The following is an 18,586-nucleotide window of genomic DNA, read 5'->3' as shown; positions in this document are numbered from 1 at the left end:
TTTTCTAGTTATTCTAGGTTTTCTAGTTTTTCTATTTTTTCTAGTTCTTCAGGTTTTTCTAGTTTTTCAATTTTTTCAATTTTTTCTGGTTTTCCATTTTTTTCTGGGTTTTCTAGGTTTTCTAGTTTTTTAATTTTTTCAATTTTTCTAGTTTTTCTAGTTTATCTAGTTTTTCTAGTTTTCTTGTTTTTCAGTTTTTTTTTTTTCTTCAATTTTTTCAATTTTTTTAAGTTTTTCTAGTTTTTCTAGTTTTTCTAGTTTTTCTAGTTTTTCTAGTTATTCAGGTTTTTCTAGTTTTTCAATTTTTTCAATTTTTTCTGGTTTTCCATTTTTTTCTGGGTTTTCTAGGTTTTCTAGTTTTTTAATTTTTTCAATTTTTCTAGTTTTTCTAATTTATCTAGTTTTTCTAGTTTTCTTGTTTTTCTTGTTTTTCTAGTTTTTCTAGATTTCTTGTTTTTCAGGTTTTTCTTTTTTTTCAATTTTTTCAATTTTTTCTAGTTTTTCTAGGTTTTCCTTATTTTTCTATTGTTTGTAGTTTTTCTAGATTTTCTAGTTTTCGTAGTTTTTGTAGTTTTTCTAGTGTATCTAGTTTTTCTAGTTTTTCTAGTTTTCTAATTTTTTCTAGTTTTTCAATTTTTTCAATTTTTTCTAGTTTTTCATTTTTTCTGGTTTTTCTAGGTTTTCTAGTTTTTTATGGTTTTCTAATTTTTCTATTTTTTTTTAGTTTTTTAGTTTTTCTAGTTTTCCTAGATTTCCAATTTTTTCTAGTTTTTCTAGATTTCTTGTTTTTCAGGTTTTTCTTATTTTCAATTTTTTCTAGTTTTCTAGTTTATCTAGTTTTTCTGGTTTTCTTGTTTTTCTAGTTTTTCTAGATTTCTTGTTTTTCAGGTTTTTTTTTTCTTCAATTTTTTCAATTTTTTTAAGTTTTTCTAGTTTTTCTAGTTTTTCTAGTGTTACTAGTTTTTCTAGTTTTTCTAGTTTTTCTAGTTTTACTTGTTTTTCTAGTTTTTCTAGATTTCTTGTTTTTTAGGTTTTTCTAATTTTTCAATTTTTTCTAGTTTTCTAGTTTATCTAGTTTTTCTAGTTTTTCTAGTTTTCTTGTTTTTCTTGTTTTTCTAGATTTCTTGTTTTTCAGTTTTTCTTATTTTTAATTTTTTCTAGTTTTTCTAGTGTATCTAGTTTTTCTAGTTTTTCTAGTTTTCTAGTTTTCTTGTTCTTCTAGTTTTTCTGGATTTCTAGTTTTTCTAGTATTTTCTATTTTTTCAATTTTTTCTAGTTTTTCTAGTTTTTCTAGTTTTTCTAGTTATTCTGGTTTTTCTAGTTTTATAGTTTTTCAATTTTTTCTAGTTTTTCTAGTTTTTTTGTTTTTAATTTTTTTATTAGTTTTTTAGTTTTCAATTTTTTCTAGTTTTTCTAGATTTCCAATTTTTCCAATTTTTTCTAGTTTTTCAATTTTTTCTAGTTTTTCTAGATTTCTAGTTTTTCTAGTTTTTCAGGTTTTTCTAGTTTTTCATTTTTTTCTAGTTTTTCTAGTTTTTCTAGTTTTTGTAGTTTTTGTAGTTTTCTTGTTTTTCTAGTTTTTCTAGTTTTTCAGGTTTTTCTAGTTTTTCAATTTTTTCAATTTTTTCTAGTTTTTGTAGTTTTCTTGTTTTTCTAGTTTTTGTAGTTTTCTTGTTTTTCTAGTTTTTCTAGTTTTTCAGGTTTTTCTTGTTTTTCAATTTATTCTAGTTTTTCTAGTTTTTTCTAGTTTTTGCAGTTTTTCTAGTTGTTCTAGTTTTACTAGTTTTTGTAGTTTTCTTGTTTTTCTAGTTTTTCTAGTTTTTCTAGTTTTTGTAGTTTTTGTAGTTTTCTTGTTTTTCTAGTTTTTCTAGTTTTTTAGGTTTTTCTTGTTTTTCAATTTTTTCAATTTTTTCTAGTTTTTCTAGTTTTTCTAGTTTTTGTAGTTTTCTTGTTTTTCTAGTTTTCCAACTTTTTCTAGTTTTTCAATTTTTTCTAGTTTTTCTATGTTTTCTTGTTTTTCTAGTTTTTCTAGTTTTTCAGGTTTTCTTTATTTTTCAATTTTTTCATTTTTTCTAGTTTTTTCAATTTTTTCAATTTTTTCAATTTATTCAATTTATTCTAGTTTTTCTAGCTTTTCTAGTTTTCTTGTTCTCCTAGTTTTTCTAGATTTCTAGTTTTTCTAGTATTTTCTATTTTTTCAATTTTTTCTAGTTTTTTTAGTTTTTGTAGTTTTTGTAGTTTTCTTGATTTTCTAGTTTTTCTAGATTTCTAGTTTTTCTAGTTTTTCTAGTTTTTCAATTTTTTTTAGTTTTTAGTTTTTCAATGTTTTCTAGTTTTTCTAGATTTCAATTTTTCCAATTTTTTCTAGTTTTTCAATTTTTTCTAGTTTTTCTAGATTTCTAGTTTTTCTAGTTTTTCAGGTTTTTCTAGTTTTTCATTTTTTTCAATTTTTTCTAGTTTTTCTAGTTTATTTTTTTCTAGTTTTTCAATTTTTTCTAGTTTTTCTAGTTTTTCAGTTTTTTTTAGTTTTTAGTTTTTCAATTTTTTCTAGTTTTTCTAGTTTTTAATTTTTTTTTTTGTTTTCAATTTTTTCTAGTTTTTCTAGATTTCCAATTTTTTCTAGTTTTTCAATTTTTTCTAGTTTTTCTAGATTTCTAGTTTTTCTAGTTTTTTAGGTTTTTCTAGTTTTTCATTTTTTTCAATTTTTTCTAGTTTTTCTAGTTTTCCAATTTTTTCTAGTTTTTTAATTATTCTTGTTTTTCTAGTTTTTCTAGTTTTTGTAGTTTTTGTAGTTTTCTTGTTTTTCTAGTTTTTCTAGTTTTTCAGGTTTTTCTAGTTTTTCAATTTTTTCAATTTTTTCTAGTTTTTGTAGTTTTCTTGTTTTTCTAGTTTTTGTAGTTTTCTTGTTTTTCTAGTTTTTCTAGTTTTTCAGGTTTTTCTTGTTTTTCAATTTATTCTAGTTTTTCTAGTTTTTCTAGTTTTTGCAGTTTTTCTAGTTGTTCTAGTTTTTCTAGTTTTTGTAGTTTTTGTAGTTTTCTTGTTTTTCTAGTTTTTCTAGTTTTTTAGGTTTTTCTTGTTTTTCAATTTTTTCAATTTTTTCTAGTTTTTCTAGTTTTTCTAGTTTTTGTAGTTTTCTTGTTTTTCTAGTTTTCCAATTTTTCTAGTTTTTCAATTTTTTCTAGTTTTTCTATGTTTTCTTGTTTTTCTAGTTTTTCTAGTTTTTCAGGTTTTCTTTATTTTTCAATTTTTTCATTTTTTCTAGTTTTTCAATTTTTTCAATTTTTTCAATTTATTCTATTTATTCTAGTTTTTCTAGCTTTTCTAGTTTTCTTGTTCTCCTAGTTTTTCTAGATTTCTAGTTTTTCTAGTTTTTCAATTTTTTAATTTTTTTCTAGTTTTTTTAGTTTTTCTAGTTTTTATAGTTTTTATAGTTTTTATAGTTTTCTTGTTTTTCTAGTTTTTCTAGATTTTTAGTTTTTCTAGTTTTTCTAGTTTTTCTAGTTTTTCAGGTTTTCTTAATTTTTCAATTTTATCAATTTATTCAATTTTTTCTAGTTTTTCTAGCTTTTCTAGTTTTCTTGTTCTTCTAGTTTTTCTTGTTTTTCTAGTTTTTCTAGCTTTTCTAGTTATTCTGGTTTTTCTAGTTTTTCTAGTTATTCTAGGTTTTCTAGTTATTCTAGTTTTTCTAGTTCTTCAGGTTTTTCTTATTTTTTCAATTTTTTCTAGTTTTTCTAGTTTTTCGGGTTTTTCAATTTTTTCTATTTTTTCTAGTTTTTCAATTTTTTTTAGTTTTGGTTTTTCAATTTTTTCTAGTTTTTCTAGATTTCCAACTTTTTCTAGTTTTCAATTTTTTCTAGTTTTTCTATGTTTTCTTGTTATTCTAGTTTTTCTAGTTTTTCTAGTTTTTCAGGTTTTCTTAATTTTTCAATTTTATCAATTTATTCAATTTTTTCTAGTTTTTCTAGCTTTTCTAGTTTTCTTGTTCTTCTAGTTTTTCTGGATTTCTAGTTTTTCTAGTATATTCTATTTTTTCAATTTTTTCTAGTTTTTCTAGTTTTTCTAGCTTTTCTAGTTATTCTGGTTTTTCTAGTTTTTCTAGTTATTCTAGGTTTTCTAGTTTTTCTAGTTTTTCTAGTTCTTCAGGTTTTTCTTATTTTTCAATTTTTTCAATTTTTCTAGTTTTTCTAGTTTTTCGGGTTTTTTAATTTTTTCTTGTTTTTCTGGATTACTAGTTTTTCTAGTTTATTCTATTTTTTCAATTTTTTCTAGTTTTTCTAGTTTTTGTAGTTTTTGTAGTTTTCTTGATTTTCTAGTTTTTCTAGTTTTTCAGGTTTTTTTAGTTTTATAGTTTTTCAATTTTTTCTAGTTTTTCTAGTTTTTTTGTTTTTAATTTTTTTATTAGTTTTTTAGTTTTCAATTTTTTCTAGTTTTTCTAGATTTCCAATTTTTCCAATTTTTTCTAGTTTTTCAATTTTTTCTAGTTTTTCTATGTTTTCTTGTTATTCTAGTTTTTCTAGTTTCTAGTTTTTCAGGTTTTCTTAATTTTTCAATTTTATCAATTTATTCAATTTTTTCTAGTTTTTCTAGCTTTTCTAGTTTTTCTAGCTTTTCTAGTTATTCTGGTTTTCTAGTTTTTCTAGTTATTCTAGGTTTTCTAGTTTTTCTAGTTTTTCTAGTTCTTCAGGTTTTTCTTATTTTTCAATTTTTTCAATTTTTTCTAGTTTTTCTAGTTTTTCGGGTTTTTCAATTTTTCTGGATTACTAGTTTTTCTAGTATATTCTATTTTTTCAATTTTTTCTAGTTTTTCTAGTTTTTGTAGTTTTTGTAGTTTTCTTGATTTTCTAGTTTTTCTAGATTTCTAGTTTTTCTAGTTTTTCAGGTTTTTTTAGTTTTATAGTTTTTCAATTTTTTCTAGTTTTTCTAGCTTCAGTTTTTCTAGTTTTTTAGTTTTTATTTTTTTATTAGTTTTTAGTTTTCAATTTTTTCTAGTTTTTCTAGATTTCCAATTTTTCAATTTTTTCTAGTTTTTCAATTTTTTCTAGTTTTTCTAGATTTCTAGTTTTTCTAGTTTTTCAGGTTTTTCTAGTTTTTCATTTTTTTCAATTTTTTCTAGTTTTTCTAGTTTTCTTTTTTTAGTTTTTCAATTTTTTCTAGTTTTTCTAGTTTTTCATTTTTTTTTAGTTTTCTAGTTTTTCAATTTTTTCTAGTTTTTCTAGTTTTTCTAGCTTTTCTAGTTATTCTGGTTTTTCTAGTTTTTCTAGTTATTCTAGGTTTTCTAGTTTTTCTAGTTTTTCTAGTTCTTCAGGTTTTTCTTATTTTTCAATTTTTTCAATTTTTTCTAGTTTTTCTAGTTTTTCGGGTTTTTTAATTTTTTCTTGTTTTTCTGGATTACTAGTTTTTCTAGTATATTCTATTTTTTCAATTTTTTCTAGTTTTTCTAGTTTTTGTAGTTTTTGTAGTTTTCTTGATTTTCTAGGTTTTCTAGTTTTTCAGGTTTTTTTAGTTTTATAGTTTTTCAATTTTTTCTAGTTTTTCTAGTTTTTTTGTTTTTAATTTTTTTATTAGTTTTTTAGTTTTCAATTTTTTCTAGTTTTTCTAGATTTCCAATTTTTCCAATTTTTTCTAGTTTTTCAATTTTTTCTAGTTTTTCTATGTTTTCTTGTTATTCTAGTTTTTCTAGTTTCTAGTTTTTCAGGTTTTCTTAATTTTTCAATTTTATCAATTTATTCAATTTTTTCTAGTTTTTCTAGCTTTTCTAGTTTTTCTAGCTTTTCTAGTTATTCTGGTTTTTCTAGTTTTTCTAGTTATTCTAGGTTTTCTAGTTTTTCTAGTTTTTCTAGTTCTTCAGGTTTTTCTTATTTTTCAATTTTTTCAATTTTTTCTAGTTTTTCTAGTTTTTCGGGTTTTTCAATTTTTTCTAGTTTTTCTGGATTACTAGTTTTTCTAGTATATTCTATTTTTTCAATTTTTTCTAGTTTTTCTAGTTTTTGTAGTTTTTGTAGTTTTCTTGATTTTCTAGGTTTTCTAGATTTCTAGTTTTTCTAGTTTTTCAGGTTTTTTTAGTTTTATAGTTTTTCAATTTTTTCTAGTTTTTCTAGACTTCCAATTTTTTCTAGTTTTTTTGTTTTTAATTTTTTTATTAGTTTTTTAGTTTTCAATTTTTTCTAGTTTTTCTAGATTTCCAATTTTTCAATTTTTTCTAGTTTTTCAATTTTTTCTAGTTTTTCTAGATTTCTAGTTTTTCTAGTTTTTCAGGTTTTTCTAGTTTTTCATTTTTTTCAATTTTTTCTAGTTTTTCTAGTTTATTTTTTTTTAGTTTTTCAATTTTTTCTAGTTTTTCTAGTTTTTCATTTTTTTTTAGTTTTTAGTTTTTCAATTTTTTCTAGTTTTTCTAGTTTTTAATTTTTTTTTTAGTTTTTCAGTTTTCAATTTTTTCTAGTTTTTCTAGATTTCCAATTTTTTCTAGTTTTTCAATTTTTTCTAGTTTTTCTAGATTTCTAGTTTTTCTAGTTTTTTAGGTTTTTCTAGTTTTTCATTTTTTTCAATTTTTTCTAGTTTTTCTAGTTTTTCTAGTTTTTGTAGTTTTTGTAGTTTTCTTGTTTTTCTAGTTTTTCTAGTTTTTTAGGTTTTTCTTGTTTTTCAATTTTTTCAATTTTTTCTAGTTTTTCTAGTTTTTCTAGTTTTTGTAGTTTTCTTGTTTTTCTAGTTTTCCAACTTTCTAGTTTTTCAATTTTTTCTAGTTTTTCTATGTTTTCTTGTTTTTCTAGTTTTTCTAGTTTTTCAGGTTTTCTTTATTTTTCAATTTTTTCATTTTTTCTAGTTTTTCAATTTTTTCAATTTTTTCAATTTATTCAATTTTTTCTAGTTTTTCTAGCTTTTCTAGTTTTCTTGTTCTCCTAGTTTTTCTAGATTTCTAGTTTTTCTAGTATTTTCTATTTTTTCAATTTTTTCTAGTTTTTTTAGTTTTTGTAGTTTTTGTAGTTTTCTTGATTTTCTAGTTTTTCTAGATTTCTAGTTTTTCTAGTTTTTCTAGTTTTTCAATTTTTTTTAGTTTTTAGTTTTTCAATGTTTTCTAGTTTTTCTAGATTTCCAATTTTTTCTGGTTTTTCTAGTTTTTCTAGTTTTTCTAGTTTTTCTAGTTTTTCTAGTTCTTCAGGTTTTTCTTATTTTTCAATTTTTTCTAGTTTTTCTAGATTTCTAGTTTTTCTAGTTTTTCAATTTTTTTAATTTTTTTCTAGTTTTTTTAGTTTTTCTAGTTTTTATAGTTTTTATAGTATTCTTTTTTTTCTAGTTTTTCTAGATTTTTAGTTTTTCTAGTTTTTCTAGTTTTTCTAGTTTTTTAGGTTTTCCTTATTTTTCAATTTTTTGTAGTTTTTTAATTTTTTTAATTATTTCTAGTTTTTCTAGTTTTTCTAGTTTTTCTAGTTTTTCTAGTTTTTCTAGTTTTTCAGGTTTTCCTTGTTTTTCAATTTTTTCTAGTTTTTCAAAATATTAAATAATAAAGGGGCTGCGACAGCACTTTGAGGCACACGAGCACGAATTGAAGTTAGTTGTGTTGCCACTTCAGCAGTAATTAGATCATAGCCTGGGGTTTTTCGTTTAGCAGATTTTTGAATTGCGTGTTTAACTTCACTTGGTCTAATGTGTTTAGGAGGTAAAGTCATGGGTAAAGAGCAGGAGAGGAAACTGCCTACTTTTTCAATTTGGTTTGGACATATAACATTATAGTGTGGTTGGAAGGTAGCAGTTAAGTGGTGGCAATATAGGTTGGCTTTTTCTAGATCACTGATGGCCCAAGTACCGTCGGCTTTTTTCAGTGGAGGTACAAATGGTTTGGATCAAAGGATTTTCCTTGTATTTTGCCAGAGTGAGTTATCATTGGATGATAAGGAAATAAGATGTCTGGTGAAGTTTTTAGATCTAACTGAGGCTAGAATCCTTTTAAGTTTATTAGATAGATTGTTAAATTTCCGTTTATCAGAGGGGTATTTAGTTCTTTGCCAGGTAGCGCGGGCTCTTCTTTTTTCAGAGATAAGGACTCTTATATGTAAAGGAAGATTTTCAGTGTGTATTGTAGGAGGGTAAGGAGTGGAACATGACCAAGATGTTTCTTGAATTGATTTGGTGAGGAGATGTACAGGTTCATCTATCTCATCAGGAGATTTTAGGCTAAGTTTAAGATTGGTTTGATTTTGTAGCGATAACCTGAATTTATCCCAGTCCATCCGGCCTTGAATAAGACTAGGTTCTTTTAGTTTATTTAAGGGAGCAGTATCAATTGTTAAAAGGACAGATGAGTGATCAGAGCACAGGTCATTTAGGTTGGATGTCAAGGTATGTAGACTATTTGGGATTTTAGATATGAAAAAGTCGAGAATATCTGGTTTTTTTATGGGTGAAGTAGGCCAGTAGGTTAGAGAGGGAGGAGAATGAATTTTATAGTTTTGTGATTGGGTTAAGAATTTAAGAGTGTTTCCACGAAGGTTATTCGTTCAACGGCCCCAATGTGTGTTCTTTGCGTTAATGTCACCTCCTATGATGAATTTTTGACCAAGTGTAAGGAAAAAGTTATTAAATTGATTTAAAGTGATGGTATGTCGAGGGGGACAGTATACTGCGTAGATATGTATGGGGATATTGTTTAGTGTAAGGGATATACCAGAAGCTTGTATATAATCTGTTTGATATTGTGGTAGGGGATAGAACACTAGCAAGGACCTAACTATGATGGCGGCTCCGCCATCATAGTTAGGTCTATAGTGTCTATTTTTCTTGAACGTATTATTATTATTATTATGTTTAATAATAACTATTTAATCGACTCAGCGCATTGACGTGTTGTATGCTGTTACTATCAATATTAACGTACGATTTTTGTATTTTATCCCAAAAAAATTGGAAACCAAACATACCATTTCAATAAACATAGATTACAGTATTCATATCGGTTGAAATTTCAAATACCGTCCCTCTTCCCATTTTGGCTATTTCGGTCAATAAGGGTGGTTTTGCAGATCGATTGGTTCGAATAGTACCAACAGAGTAATTTGGTTTGCTTGCAACTGTTCAAATAAATTAAACGTCGAAAAAGAGTTGCCAAAAGAAAGAAAATGCCTATTTTTTTTAGGTGTTTCGTTAAGTGTAATACAACAAATCTGTAATAAAAAATAATTTGTACATTTCTGGGGAATAATTTCTTTCCCCTAAACCCTACAATTCAATTTCAAAAAGTATTAAAAATATAGCATTTATAAACCAAATAAAAAGTTAGGTATTATTAAAAATGTCTAACAATTTTATATGTGTAAGTATTTATTTTGAATTATATAAATAAATACTTACTGATTTTAAACATCATTACTGTCCATATTAATTAATATAATAGTTACAAATAAAATATGAACGCAATTAATTTAACTAATGAAATTCATTAGAACAACAGTACAATTATTTTGAAATTTAAACTGTCTTATGCAATGAGGATCAATTATTTTTCCTCGAAACTTAATAATTTTTAATAATTATTAGGTTTACAATGTTAGAAGTGATTGCTACCCAAATGTTCTCTTTTTTGATAATAATTCTAAAATGTTCTAGAACCTGCATGGAATAGGGAAAAGGCGCGAAAGGTTGAATAGTCTTTTTCACCCGGATCGAGATTTGTTTCCACAACTGTATTCGCCACAGTTACTGTATTGGCCACATTTACACCGGCTTTTTTTTGGGTCAAAAACAACTAAATTAAAACTGTTCTCCTTTATCAGTTAGTTCATAAATTCATATAACTTAAATCATCTAGTTTAGAATCATTAGTAGTTAGTATTTTCAGAAATGTTTGTATTTTTGTCTTATTGTTATTTCGTTAGACTGTTCACATATATTGGTCATTGCCATTTAAGAGATTACATTAATATAATACAAACAACAGTAAATATATATGGAAAATTAAAAAAAAATATCTTACTTCCATATTATAAATTATAATAAAATAAATTATGAACAAAAATTTAGACAGTTATAGTTGACAGTTAATTTTTTTAGTACGAACATTCTTATGTTCCGTTTAAGATAAACTGTATAACTGACCTAATTGCAAATATTTTACATGGGACGGGGTCGCCAGTCATTATTAATTATTACCTGTACGAACTCTTATTTTAAAGTTTGGAACCCGGTCTTTCGTTGTGTGTCCAAAGCATTGAAATGCACAATTAGCCAAAAATAGTGTTTTTTTAAACAAATTCCCAAATTTTTTTTATTTACTATTTTTGTTTTTCTACTATGAAGTGATTTTTGATGCTCTAATATGGTCTATGGTCAATAGAGATATTTTAAAATTTTAATTATGGTAACACTGTGCTGAACAGATAGCTTTTGTGTCAAGTATCATTATATCTTAACAATATCGAAAAAAAGGTACATTGATATGTTTTAGCTTCGATGCAAAGCGAGAAGGTATTGGTTTTACTCTGATGTGTGTTTTTTTTTATCTGTATACACTGTAACTTTTTTAATACTGGACCAATTCCTTCGAATAGCAATTCTATAAATCGCAAATTTCATCTAGTTGGTACTTTGGGGGGGGGGAAAGGTTTCCCAAAAGCCGCAGAGTGTCTACCCTACAGATTGCTCACCCAGGAAAAAAAACCCCATAATCGATGTTACAAAAGAGTAGCATGGACGAGAGAACGGACCCTAGTCGTCGAGTTTATTCAGAAACTAAAGAATATCTAATCTGTGCAAAAGAACCCCTCCCTCATCTAGACGTCCTTAAGAAAGATGTCAAGAAAAGCAAGACGCACCTTAAACTTCAATATGTTAGAGACCTGTCTATGTGCTATGTCCTGAGAATTATTTAAAAATTAAAGTTATTATATATATTAGTTTTATGATTTTATTTAAAAATTAAAGATTTATGATGTTAGGTAATTTCAAAATTAAAATAATAAAGATAATTTTATATTGTATCATCATGAGGTTTATGATATTAAGTTGTTTAAAAATTCTAGTGTAAACAAGTGGATGACGTTATATCTCTCCGATCCGATAAATAATTAAGCGGTATGAAAAACGTATTGTTCTGTATAGATAGTGGCATGTTTGTAAATATTTTTACTTTACTTAAATACTTTTGGATCGTTTAGGCCTAAAATATGGAAATGTTTTGAGTTACTTTTAAGACAATTCGAAAATCGTAGACCCTGAACCAAGAAAATGATTATGTTCTTAGTAATAAACTGTTTTTGTTTATGTTATTTCAAAATAAAAAATTACAATACAGTTATTACTTGTGTTAAATTTATCATTCTGTCAACAGGTTTAACACCAGTACATATTTTGTTAAGCAGAAAAGCATTTTAAATGGTTTCCAAATCTATCATTTTTCTAGTACTAACTATCTCAACCAGTACCTAATATTTGTCAAAACTAAAACAAACAAATTCGGTAAATATTATATTTATTATCAAGCAAAAAAAATATCCATATCCAGGTGAGATGCAGCCTATAATATTATTCTTTAGTATACTTAGATCAATTACCTACATAGAACCGAGCATAGTGTTTTTTTTTTAATTTGTGGTAAATAAAATCCAATATGATTTGCAGTAATAATAATAAGATGTTCATCTTTGTTTTACTCTTATGGTCGCTTGACGAGGAACTAAATTCAGTGGCTTGCAGCAATCGACCGGACAAATTGAACGCTATTCTAAGTAGCTTTGGATGGAGCCAAATCGAAAACGTGCAAAGCAAATGCAATTCAATAACGAGATCAGAATGGTTTTCCGGACATGATTTGTATGTTGGTGTTGATGACGAAAACGCCAAAATCACAGCTGGTAACTTCAAAGAAAAATTGCACATGGCCATCCATTTGCTGGGATGCGTCTATGTGAACGCTGTGTTTGAATTTGTCGATTTCCTTAAGTACATGTTGCACTTGTGTAAATTGGCCAAGCGCAGGGAATTGGCGTTTAGTAAAAGAATGCAAATCAACACGAACCACCAGCAGGGCAATTACGAACACGAGGTTTTGAGACAATTGGAAAACAGTGGATTCATGTTCGAGCACATAGTCGGCGCACTAAACTGCTTGGTCGGATTACTGCAGTTTGAAGATGAAGAAAGATAGTTTTTAACACAAGATATGACTTGGTTTTGACCAACGGCTTGCGCAGGTTTGCCAAGTAAAAAAAGTGGAAAATTCCCATAAGGTCGGAAAAACGATAAAAATCGGCTGCCATCATTCCAGTACTTTCCATACTTACCTGAATACTTATATAAAACGTTACTTCGATCCGTTCAGGAAAACCTATTGCCGACAGCTACCCGACCACGTTGACGATTCGGTCAATGCACAATTCAAAACAATGACTTCCGTGTTGCCAAAAGGCCCGAACAATGCGGACAAGTACGCGATAATCATATACATATTCGAAAAGCAAATTCAAAAGTTCACCAACCACGTGATCGAAAAATACACACAAATGTAAACCGAAGCAGGCACCCGCTCAAATATTACGTACAGAGATGGACTATCTGGCGGGGTGCGCAGTCAACTACCTGAACGTGATCATTTGAAAAAATCTATGAGTAAATGCTAGTGTTGCGATTTTTATACTCGACATACATTTTCGTTCGAATTTAAATCTTTATAAACAGACTTTATTTATATAGTCATGCACAAATATGGACAGAGGTACTGATTTATTTGTCGAACACAAATCGTTTAAAATCCATATTTTGTTATTCATGATTTTAAATATGGTTTTAAAGTTATTTTACCATTGTATTAATTATGTTTTGCAAGTTCTCAATTTTAATAGAATGTTTATACAGTTTTTTACAATAATAAACATTATGACTTGGCTGATATTTAAAAAATACAATTTTTATTAGAGATTTGAAACCTTATTCTGCTTTAAAATGTCAATATAAAAAATAGACTCATAAATAACACCTTTCCGTATACGAACCGTAAAACATACTTAAAAAGACTAAGTCAATAAATTGTAGAATAACAATAACTACATGTTGTCTTAGAATACTGTAGTAGCACACAGTATGCTTACAGTCTAGTTAAGCAGTATATTATAACAGTTGAATATTTTATCTGTGTGATACAAAATATGACGAACATCAAGATTATTCTTTTACTTAGCCTAGCAACGTGTGCTTCGTAAGTATTTTTTAAAACATTATTTTTGGTATTAAAATTGTATAAAAAATGCCATCAAAATGAACGTTTACTTTCCAGGTATGGCGATGTAGAAATAACGGATAATTTAGTTGATGGTTAGAAAAAAATCATTTTTAATTAACTTGTTTTAATAATAATGTATTTAATTAAATTATAAGACAAAATGCAGTTTTATTCCAGTTGAATTTTTTATTTTAATTTTTTTTTTGTAATTTGTGTACTCTCTTTGCTATAAAAAGAGGTAAGTCAAAAGCTATGTACACAAATTAAAAAAAAAAAAAATTGTCTGGCATTTAAACTGTATATGCGAATAGGGGTATGCCTGATGAATACTCGATAAAAATATAGGAGTATATTCATCATGTTTACAAGCACATAAAAAAACCCACATTATAAATCCAATATCTTCTCAGCTTCGCATTGAAGCTAAAACGTAACAGATACTCGTATGTACAAATTATTTATGTGACGTCAGATTAGCCCATGCACAATTATGCTTTATAACGAGTGAAAAAAGTAGGTTTAAGTGTTAGTAGTTAAGTAGTTTAAGTTATAGCGTCGGATTGGCAAATGTGAGATCATCTAATAATATGTAAAACTCCCTGAAAAGTTGGTTTGACTCATAAAAAAAAATATTTAGTAGTTATTGTTTTTATTCGTTGATTACCAGAAACAGAAACTAAAATACAAACAAATGAAGCTTCAGATACAACTTCACCTGAAAATAAAATAATAGCTGACCTAGAAATTCAGACTGAACCTGGTACAGCTCCATCTGAAAGTAAAATAATAGCTGACGTGGAAATTCAGACTGAATCTGGTACAGCTTCATCTGAAAATGAAACAAAAGCTAAAATTCAGGCTGAACCTCAGGTAAAATATACTATTATTTTAAAACTATTAAGTTTTTTTCAATATTTACTGGATTATTTATAATATAAGGTTTAAATTTTTCTTAAATAGCCATTCTTATTTAACAAACTATTATTTTTTTTAGCTTTAAGACTTACAAATAAAATTCATGTCATAAATATTTGTAATCAAGACAAGTTTTTAGTATTGTTTTTATACTGTTATAAATAATAGATTAAAGTTAGAATCGTAACCTAATCGTTAGAGTTAAATTCATTTTATACAATTAATGTATTACTTGGTTTTTTTTTTAGCCTGAAGAAAGTAAATTTGGTAAATTATTTGATAAATGCATATGTCTGTAAGTATTTTTTTAAACATTACTTCTGGTTTAAAATTCGCATAAAAAATGTAATCAAACCAAGAATTTTTGTGTGTAAAATATACATTGAGAAACGAACGTTTACTTTTAAGGTGTGGCGGTACGTCATCGCCGGAATGTGGTAAATAAATATAATTGAGCATATGGCTAGAAAAAAAAAACATTTAAAACAAATTTTAATTTATATATGTTACAAATATTCAACAGGTTTTTTACCTGTGTTTTGTTTGAAAATAAAATGTACTTTGATCAAGCAGAAAAATAATAATGTATTTTATTAGTATATATTTTTTCACGCAGTTAAAATAAAATGACTATGTGTAGTTCCAAATGTTTTAAATGTTCATAGGTGCACAAAGTTGATATGAGAGATATTAAATTCTAAAAAAGACAACGTGTACACAAAGTTACACATACAGGTGTATAATAGTAATTTTCTGTATTTTTTACACAGGATTTATGAAAAGTTTAAAATATATGGTTCAGCGAATAGTCAAACGATATAGCACAGTAGAAATAAAAACATACTAACACATTTCTATATACAATTCCTAAAAGTTTATCCGATTCGAGAATACTGTCAACTTATGGTAGAACCTAACATTCGATTTTCCAAGCTATCATGATTAGTGCTTACACAAACACAAAAAAAAGCAAAGTAATGTTATAAGTTAAAAAACTATTTAAAAGCAGTTATTTAACAGATACAATATTTATTTGGCGTCTGTATGGCAAATGTACTTTCTTCTAATAATGAGTAAAAATCCTTAAAAAGTTGGTTTGGCTCATAATAATACTAAAAAGTATTTATTTGTTGATTTCCAGAAATAGCTGCGTTTGGTCAGAAAAAAAAAGCTCGTCTGGTAATTTATGACCTATTATTTTAAAACTATTAGGTTTTTGTCAATGTTTTGCTGAACTATTTATAACTTAAAGGTTAACGTTTTACTAAATAGTCATTTTTATCTAGTAAACTATTATTATTTGAGGTTAAAGACTTACAAATATAGTTCTTGTCATAAATATTTATAATCAAAACAATATTAAAAAAAACAAGCAAATTCTAAATTTAGTACAATATAAACCTGCATATTCTAAACCAAGCTAAACCAACACATATTTTTAAAGTTATAAGAGTTTAAAAGTTAGGACGCAAAGGGAAGTATGGTTGGGAAGTGCGCACAGCTAAAAATAATACTTTACCCTCTCTTTCTTTCTGCTCTCAATTTGAAAATTATATAACTTCAAAAAGAGTTATCCAAAACTGGTTATCGACTACTCAAAATTGTTAGTACATTATTCTTGATTTAATAAGGTAATGAAATGTATGCGCTACTACTTAGGTTTAAAAAGATGATATGAAAAAAATTGTTTTGGGGGGTAGGATCGTAAAAATGTATGGAAAATTGAGATCACGTTATATAAATCACTATGAAAAAAAAAAATTAATTAAACCCAATAAGATATTGATTGTTTCATGCTAAAATGATTACCCTATATTGGTCTGTTAGCTCTGTGTCCTAGTAGTATAAAATATAAATCAATGAATTAATGAAAACCCTCGCTTAGCTGCTTTAATAAACATTTTTAGTTGATGAGACATGAATTTATGAAAATAATCCCAATAAAATAAAATAATTATTTAAACCCAATAGGTTGGTTCACGAAAAAATGATTCCCTTGTATATTTTACTGACATATTTTTTAAAGTTTTACAACTATTAGTACAATAGCAATATTGTGCTTTTAAAATTAATTTAAAAAAATTATATTTTAAATCATTTATTATACTATTGTATAAAAACTTTTAGGAAATATCAATTCTATGGGACACTATAAGAGGCGACAGAAACTATATTAATGAAGAAACTTTCCTTACCTATTATAAAGATGAAGAACAGAATAAATTGTCAAGCGTTATGAAAGAATTCGGCCATCCATATTTATTTAGTCAAAGTAATCGTTATTTTATTATTCTACACGTAATATTTGTACCACCCCAAAACATTTTATTGAAAAAAAAAATTACCTTATGAAACATTTTTTTCCAACTTTGATAAGATGTTCGAAGGTATATTTTGTCATATTCTGATTTTGTATTTTTGCATGGGGACCCTAGATATTTCCAACTTGATATGAACCAATTGCATTACGAAAGATGCTCATAGATTAGAAATCTTACCTGAAACGTACTTTAGTGGGACAAAAATGTATTAAATCCACCGCTTCCATTTAAAAATCGAGAAAAAAAATGCATAGTAAACATTTACATCATTTTGAAATCAAGAAAAATCCAAAATAAAATCATATAATACAATTGATAGTTAATTATTGAATAAGCTGGCTAAACCCCTTACAAATTTGGATTTGTTATACATGGCACAATCTTTACAAATATACAACTTCAGAGGGGTTTTCATGAAAAATATGTCACCTTTTACAAGAAATGAAATTGAATGTGGTGTTATAAATTTCCAGAATTTTGATCAAGCTAGTCACTGGACGTCTTAATATGTGAACCAAAATTTAAAATATTATTTCGTTTCTTTTAGATGTCACCCCCCGGTAGAGGTAGTTAATTATGTGGGACATCACAATTTATTATAATATAATACTGATTGTGTACAACATTTTAACAATCCTCCGAAATGTGGACATTTATGCTTAGTGTTTTTGTATAATTTATCTGAGGGTTTAGATTTGATACAACGAATGTTTTCAGCTCGATACTCAGCCATAGATGGTATTGTAAACTAGGGAAAAGTAGAAGTTTGTTCTAAATTGAAACACCTCCAAATTAATAGCCCATTCGTGTTTGTAGCATTTCAATAGTGATGAGGTAGGGGCCTCATAAATCTAGAGGAAAATAGGTATAAGAGTGGTAATAAACGACGATTGTAGACTACCTGTAATTTAGATATTATAACGACCGGTTGGAAATCTCATCTGAATTGCAGAAGACATACAAATAATAAAAAAGGATATGTCTTCCCAAATTCTATGAAATTTGAAAATACAACAAATTTATTACGAAAAAAAATTGGCAGCGTCATATGAGGGGAAGAGACATATGAGTAAAATAGACGCAACTATGGGGGCAACCAGAAACGATACACGAGAGCTATACTGAAGTATTGCTATCTATAAAAAATGTGTATACAAGATAGCAAGATGAACAATTTGAAAACGAAATTGCAAACCCAATCCAAAGGGATTCGATACACGAAGATGAGTGATTTGACAATAAATCACTCGTATCCTGTAGAATCATTGCTTTATGTCAACTGACCTAAAAAAATTCCTAAAATTGGAACTAGATGCAAGCCCATGAAAACATGATTACAAAACAATCGAGGAATATATAAAGTCTGTCGAGGAAGCGATGGGTATAGACTTTGACATAAACAACATATAAGAAAATCCAGGGTTGACATCCGTTGCAAAAATGTGTTTGAGCTTTTTTTGGGGTAAGTTCGGTCAAAAATCTCACTTAACCAAAACAGAGATTTCTATTGGATGATAAAATAGAAATTGTTTATACTTCAGTATTTTTGAATAATGACGTGATTGAAGTATCATATAAAAATACTAAGGAGTATATAAAAACCAATTATAACTCAAACGTCTATATTGCTGAATTCACAACATTCGACGTAAGACGTTGGTTGCATGATATGCTTAATAAGTTGGGTAAAGCTGTCGTATAGGACACGGACAGTGTATTCTATATCGATTATGGTAGTGCTGAAGTCCAAACGGAATGCATGTTAAGGGAATGGACAGACGAACTAGGACAAAAATATTGGACACAAGGTCGAGGGTATTGGCGATCCGCGATGGTAAAGTCAACTTATAATTAGGTGCAGCATGACGTGCATTGTCCTATGTGTGCGATCGTACCTCTACCTACAACCAGGTGAAATATGATCGTTATAGTAGTTTTTCAGTCAGATCGATCAAGTATGAAATTTGTAATGTTAAAAATATATGGTCTGAAAACAACGGTAAACGTTTTATAAAAGGTAACATGAACTTGGATTGGACCAACGACAACTTTGTACTTGCTTACGATTTGTTCTACCGATTTATCTTACAATCTCAAAATTCAATTAAACCATCAATAACTACGGAATGGTTTTATTGCAATAAAA

At 26.6% G+C, this 18,586-nt stretch overlaps 1 protein-coding gene across 1 annotated transcript in view; it reads left to right on the top strand.

The window, feature by feature from the left end:
* LOC126847703 (uncharacterized) overlaps positions 1–18,586 on the top strand; it is a 330,437-nt gene that overhangs the window by 44,118 nt on the left and 267,733 nt on the right. The window contains exon 6 of the mRNA XM_050588081.1: positions 16,247–16,391. Within this exon, the coding sequence (XP_050444038.1) occupies positions 16,247–16,391 (145 nt within the window). The remainder of the gene's footprint in view (positions 1–16,246; positions 16,392–18,586) is intronic.

Source organism: Adelges cooleyi, unplaced genomic scaffold (assembly GCF_023614345.1).
Source record: "Adelges cooleyi isolate 19-005CV unplaced genomic scaffold, UGA_ACOO_1.1 ACOO_flye_CR_arks_rails_tigmint_CR_PRNA_118, whole genome shotgun sequence".
Taxonomy (NCBI): domain Eukaryota; kingdom Metazoa; phylum Arthropoda; class Insecta; order Hemiptera; family Adelgidae; genus Adelges; species Adelges cooleyi.
This window is presented reverse-complemented; position numbering and strand designations above follow the sequence as displayed.